Source organism: Nestor notabilis, unplaced genomic scaffold (genome assembly GCF_000696875.1).
Source record: "Nestor notabilis isolate BGI_N333 unplaced genomic scaffold, ASM69687v1 scaffold807, whole genome shotgun sequence".
NCBI lineage: Eukaryota > Metazoa > Chordata > Aves > Psittaciformes > Psittacidae > Nestor > Nestor notabilis.
Genome location: NW_009934902.1, coordinates 15,182 through 21,998, shown reverse-complemented (window position 1 = coordinate 21,998; position 6,817 = coordinate 15,182). Strand labels below are relative to the sequence as shown.

Here is a 6,817-nt window from a genome sequence, read left to right as displayed (position 1 = left end):
ATCAGGGCACCGACGGCCGACTAAAACCAGACGCGCGTACTTTGATGTGTGCTTTGCGTCGGTCGTCAGTGCCCTCAGCTGCTTAAAACAACTCCTGAAGTGCTGACACTTCTCCTACACACCGGGCTTACTTCCCCTCAATCTTTATTGCAGGCTTATGCCAAATTTTCTGGTGCTCCCCTGACAGTGAATACTATAACTAACTCATGGAGAGCTCCCAAAGGTACCATCCTTGAGTTCTTTATTCTTTTAAACATAGCCAGGTTATAAATGTGGATTCCACTTTCTGTGTTATTCCTGCCTTTGCTTCGGTTTTGTGTTCAAGGGTGTAAGCTGGCCCAGTGAGGGCTGCCTGCTTTCACCACGCATCGGTAAGTGACTGCAGGATCAAGTGTGATGAATCTGTGGGAATAAAATAAAGGAAGACAAAGTGCCTCAGAGGACACTTATTAAAATGGGTTGGGTGAAGCAGCGGGCACTCAACAAAGCACTGGTGCCAAGGACATACCTGTTCCTGTCAGCCGTCTAAATTGTTGGTATAATGAAAACAAATTTTTAAGCTTTTTTCACCGTGCCTATTTATGATGGCAGTAACTAGACTTGTGTATGGAAATAGTGTTATATAATTAAAGAATTATACATAATTTAATGGGCTGGTACAGCTGGAAGTGGCATGTGATCCTCAAAGAGTTATTAACTTGCACCAGCTGGGATGTTTAGTACTGTGCTGAGTTAAGAGAGGTTAATTCAGAAAAGGTGACTAACAACCTAGTTGCTGGGGAAGTTGAAGATCAGGTGTCAGAGCGGACTTCTCTGTGTCGGATACTGATACGCATTGCTAATGTTTGCTTGGCACTGTTTTGGTGTATTCCAGAGAGGTAAAATCAGTGCAGGGTTAAAGTACTCTGTCATTTACACTTACCACATTATCAGTTTAGGCATTACTCTGTCCATGCAAAAGTAGTGCCTTTGACTCTTGCTTTTAAGCTTATTGTTTTCTGTTAGCAGAAAATACCACGAACTAGCTGGGTGTACTTGCCAAATACTTAATAGCCAAAACACATAATATCTGTTAAGAAAAAGATCCAAATAGTAAGTGTTGCTGATAATTGTTTCTTTAACAGTATTTAGCAGCACAGTCATGTTAGGCTCATTGTGGCAGTTACATTGTGAATTTGCTAGAAGATAACCCTATTACAGAGATTTTACACTCTACAGTCTTTGATCCTGCAATCTGATGAGTAACATCTGACCAGTAACGTCTGAAATCCAGATAAGTAGCCTGGTTCTCAAAGCATCAGTGATTTATCAGAAGACACTGGTTTCAGTCTGATTTGACATAGGCTTTTTCTTATGTGTTGTTATTAATGAAGGCCTTAATACCCTAGATGTATCTGTGACCTTGGCAGAACTCGCCTACTAGGTAAAGCCTATTTTATGCTTACATGTTTGTAAGATCAGAACATGCTATGGAGAAGAGGAAATTAGATGAAGTGACTTGATTGCTTTCTAATTAAGTTAGAACATATAAATTGTTGACCATATTATTTATGCCTTCTAGGGGATGTGCCAGTCCTTATATCAGAAGACATTGTTATTTCTCAGCCAGCAAAAATACTAAACTTCTTAAGAAAGCAGGTAGGTCTCTTCCAGAAAGTTTGTTTTCTCTCCCTTATAGTGGCTCTTCATGTCCCCTTTATACAATGATACAGGCTTCTGAAAACTTGGAGCTCGGTTCAGACCCAGAGCTTTCCTGTTGCTCATACATGCATGAGAATTTCAAAATGGTGGATTGTTGTTTGAAAGTTTGATGGTTAGTTATGTGAAACATATAAAAATAGACACGAGAAAAATATTCATTGAAAAGGACAACAAATTTGCCTTAATTGAGCAGTTTCTCACTGAGCACCCTGCTCCTAATTATAACACTTTTAACATCATTATGACTTTGCAGACTTAGGATATCGCAGTTTAGGAAGTGTGGTTTTAACTGCTTAAATGGATAATCATCTGTGAGTGCTCTTTTTTTTAAAGGATAATACAGCGTTGGTTTTAATCTACATAGTTTTTCTATAGCCTGTAGTGTAAAAATGTCTGCAAGCATTTCTTGATGCACATCATGTTCTCGTGTAGTCAACTCTTGCTTGCCTTTTGCAGATCTCTTCATGTTTTATTCACAAAGAATAAAGCTACACGATTTCTTCTTTGACAAAGTATAAAGATGTTTAGTAAAGCATTGCATCATCCTTTTATTTCTAAGATCGTCTTCCAGCTCACTATTCTGCTTTTACATTAGAAATCCAGTTCCTGCCTAGTCAAGATTTAAAGTGAAACTTTTAATCTTTGGGGGGAGAAAAGCAGAATTTGAAAACTGCCTATTTGAGGTAGGATTTTAGACAGTTGTTTTAAAATTCAGAAGTTTCACAGTAATTTGAATACCAAAGATTCATTAATGTTAGGAAAAAAAACCTCCTTAACTTAAAGGTTAAGAATAATATGCTCTGCTCTTGTGAGACCTCACTTGGAGTATTGTGTCCAGTTCTGGTGTCCTCAACATAAAAAGGACATGGAGCTGTTGGAGAAAGTCCAGAGGAGGGACACGAGGATGATAAGAGGACTGGAGCACCTCCCGTATGAAGACAGGCTGAGAAAGTTGGGGCTGTTCAGCCTGGAAAAGAGAAGGCTGCGTGGAGACCTCATAGCAGCCTTCCAGTATCTGAAGGGGGCCTACAAGGATGCTGGGGAGGGACTCTTCGTTAGGGACTCTAGTGGTAGGACAAGAGGTAATGGCTTTAAACTTAAACAGGGGAACTTTAGGTTAGATATGAGGAAGAAGTTCTTCACAGTGAGGGTGGTGAGGCACTGGAATAGGTTGCCCAAGGAAGTTGTGAATGCTCCAACCCTGGAGGTGTTCAAGGCCAGGCTGGACAGAGCCTTGGGCGACATAGTTTAGTGTGTGGTGTCCCTGCTTATGGCAGGGGGGTTGGAACTAGATGGTCTTAAGGTCCTTTCCAACCCTAACTATTCTATGATTCTTTATCTAAGGGCCAGCACTGACGCTTTGTTTCTAAATTGGCTGAGTGCATCTCCCCCTAAGAAAACCTTATCAACTCATTAAATATACCTTAAGAGAATCCAGTGTCAGAATTAAAAGCTCCATCAGCTGTAACTGCATTAATTTAGCTGTGCATTTGGTCTCTTATGTTGTTAGCATCCAATTTTTCGACTTTTAAAATGGTAATTAAAAGCAGAAGATGAGAATACGTGCCTTTTTATGCTTACGCCAGCTTAAGTGCCAGATGCTTCTTCAGAAATAAGGATGAGGACTTTCCAGAGGTTTGCTACATCCCTAAGTACTGAAAAAATGCCTCTGTATCACTGGACAGTTGGTTGGAAAGCAGTGGGAAGGAGGCGCAAGAGTTATTTTGGGAATAGGAGGGCCCAAAAATCTAAGAAAAGGGAGATGCAAGGAGGTTTGACATAGCTGGCCTGAAGAAGAAGGGAAATTCTAGTGAGTGCATGATTTCTGTCCTGAAAAATGTTATTACATTTGCTGACTTGATGGCTGTTAAGTTTGAAACGACTTCGGGTTGTACTCATCATCTTTTTGGAAAGTTCCCTGTAACACTCTTTGTAGTATATAATTTGTATTTATTTATTTAAATTTTTAGAAATACAATGCTGATTATGAATTGTCTGCAAAGCAAGGGGCTGATACATTAGCATATATTGCACTACTTGAAGAGAAGCTGCTTCCTGCTCTGGTAAGTATTGAGAAATACATTAATGGTCAGAATTTTTGGAAATGAATGCTACAGGAAGTGCCCACTGTGAGAGACATTGAAGTCTCTCAGCTATAGTCCTGGCTAGAATTAGTGCAATTTTGGAAATACTGCCTAGCAACTTTTGTAAAGGAAAGAAGAGTGTATTTCATGGAATCATAGAGTGGTTTGGGTTGGAATGGACCTTAAAGAGCAGGGACACCTTATACTACACCAGGTTGCTCAAGGCCCTGTCGAACACTGCTGCTTGGGCAGCCTGTTCCAATGCCTCACTACTCTCTGTCGTGGTTTAAGCCCAGCCAGTAACTCAGAACCATGCAGTTGCTCGCTCACTCCCCTCTCTTCTTCCCTTCCCCCTGCTCCTGGCAGGATAGGTTGAGGTAAGAACAGTCCAGTAACCAAAGTATAATACAAAACTGCTACTACTACCACCAGTAATAATAATGATAAGGGAAGTAACAAGGGGAGAGAATATAAAACTAAAAGAGGAAAAGGAAAACTATAAACACACCCGCTGACTGATACCCAGCCCAACTCCAGCAATGACCCCAGTGGCCTTCCTGGTAACTCCCCCCAGTTTATATACTAGTCATGACATGCTGTGGTATGGAATACCACTTTGGCTAGTTTGGGTCAGGTGTCCTGTCTCTGTTTCCTCCTGGCTTCCCTTGCCCCTCCTCACTGGCAGAGCATGAGAGACTGAAAAGTCTTTGATTGGGGTAAGTGCTACTGAGCAACAACTAAAACATTGGTGTGTTTCCAGCATTGTTCTCAGCCTAAAGCTGAAACACAGCACTGCTCCAGCTGCTAGGGAGGAGAAAAATAACTGCTACAGCTGAACCCAGGACACCCTCACAGTAAAGAATTTCTTCCTCACATCTAACCTGAATCTCCCCCATTTAAGTTTGAACTCATTACCCCTTGTGCTATCACTACAGTCCCTAATGAAGAGTCCCTCTCCAGCATCCTTATAGGCCCCCCCTCAGATACTGGAAGGCTGCTATGAGGTCTCTGCACAGTCTTCTCTTCTCCAGGCTGAACAGCCTCAATTTTCTCAGCCTGTCTTCATACAGGATGTGTTCTAGCCCCTGGTCATCATGTCCCTCCTCTGGACTTGCTCCAACAGCTCCATGTCCTTCTTATGCTGGGGACATCAGAGCTCCACACAGTACTGCCAAGTGAGGTCTCACAAGAGCAGAGTAGAGGGGCAGGATCACCTCCTTTGACCTGCTGGTCATGCTTCTTTTGATGCAGCCCAGGATACGGTTGGTTTCTGGGCTGTGAGCGCACACTGCTGGATCATGTTGTCTTGTCAACCAGCATGCCCAGGTCCTCTGCAGGGCTGCTCTGAATCTCTTCTCCACCCAATGTGTAGCTGTGCCTGTGATTGCCCCGACCCAGGTGCAGGACCTTGCACTTTGCTTTGTTGAACTTCATGAGGTTTACACTGGCCACCTCTCAAGCCTGTCAAGGTCCCTCTGGATGACATCCCTTCCTTCCAGCATATCAACCGAGCCACACAGCTTGGTGTCGTCGGCAAACTTGCTGAGGGCGCATCAATCCCACTGTCCATGCAGCTGTCAAAGATGTTGCACAGGATAGGACCCAGCAATGGCCCCTGAGGGACACCACTCGTTACTGGTCTCCAGCTGGACATTGAGCCGCTGACCACAACTCTTTGTGCAGCCATCCCGCCAGTTCTTTACCCACTGAGTGGTCCATCCATCAAATTGATGTCTCTGCAATTTAGAGACAAGGATGTCGTGTGGGACAGTGTCGAATGCTTTGCACAAGTCCAGGTAGATGACGTCAACTGCTCTGCCCCCATGCACCAGTTCTGTAGCCCCATCATAGAAGGCCACCAAATAGGTCAGGCAGGATTTCCCCTTAGTGAAACCATGCTGGCTGTCACCAACCACCTTGTTGTTTTTCATGTGCCTCAGCATGCTTTCCAGGAGAATCTGCTCAAGATTTTGCCGGGCACAGAGGTGAGACTGACTGGTCTGTAGTTCCCTGGGTCTTCCACCTTCCCCTTCTTGACAGTGGAGGTTATATTACCCTTCTTCTAGTCATGAGGAACTTCATCTGACTGCCATGATTTTTCAAATGTGATGGACAGTGGCTTAGCAACTTTATTCACTGTCTCCTTCAGGACTTCATCAGGTCCCATGGACTTGCGCACGTTCAAGTTCATAAGATGATCTTGAGCCTGATTCTCTCCTGCAGTGAGATCTTCATTCTCACAGTCCCTGCATCTGCCTTCCAAGGCTTGGGCAGTGTGGTCAGAGTGCTTGCTGGTGAAGACTGAGGCAAAGAAGTCATTAAGAACTTCATCCTTCTCCAAATCTAGGGTAGCCAGTTCTCCCGTTTCCTTCTGGAGAGGCCCTATCTGTAGACTTCCTTTTGGTGTCAACATAATATAGAAACAGCCCTTCCTGTTAGGTCTGAACATCCCTGGCCAGACTCAACTCTAACTAGGCTTTAGCTTTCCCAGCCCGATCCCTAGGTTCCCAGACAATGTCCTTGTTTTTCACCCAGGTTGCTTGTCCTTGGTTCCACCTTCTGTAAGCTTTTTTCCCTCTGAGTTTTCTCAGCAGTTCCTTATCCATCCACAGAGGCCTTCTGGCCTTCTTGCTGCATTTCCTTCTTGTCGGGATGCAGCGCTCCTGAACTTGGAGCAGGTTATCCTTGAGTATCAACCAGCACTATTGGGCCCCCCTGTCCTACATGACTCTATCCAATAGGAGCCTACTCAGCTGGTTCCTGAAGAGGCCGAAGTCTGCTCTCTCAAAGAGCAGGGCAGTGAGATTACTGCATGCCCTTCTCACTGCCCTCATGATCTCAAACTTCACCGTCTCGTGATCGCTGCAGCCAAAGCTGCCCTGGAGCATCACATTGCCCACTGGCCCCTCCTTGGTGAGCACGAGGTCAAGCATGGCACCTCTCCTTGTCGGCTTCTCTATCACTTGCATGAGTATCATGCAGTTCCACCCCCCGCCCCAGGCAGGGGCACCCTCCACCAGAACCGGGTCCCC

At 44.4% G+C, this 6,817-nt stretch overlaps 1 protein-coding gene across 1 annotated transcript in view; it reads left to right on the top strand.

Annotated features, from left to right (window-relative positions):
* Window positions 1–69: 69 nt before the first annotated feature.
* MTX3 (metaxin 3) overlaps window positions 70–6,817 on the top strand; it is a gene marked incomplete at its 5' end in the record, with an annotated part of 11,327 nt that continues 4,579 nt past the window's right edge. Inside the window, 3 exons of the mRNA XM_010017554.1 lie at window positions 70–223; window positions 1,562–1,638; window positions 3,672–3,764. Of these exons, the coding sequence (XP_010015856.1) occupies window positions 70–223; window positions 1,562–1,638; window positions 3,672–3,764 (324 nt within the window). The remainder of the gene's footprint in view (window positions 224–1,561; window positions 1,639–3,671; window positions 3,765–6,817) is intronic.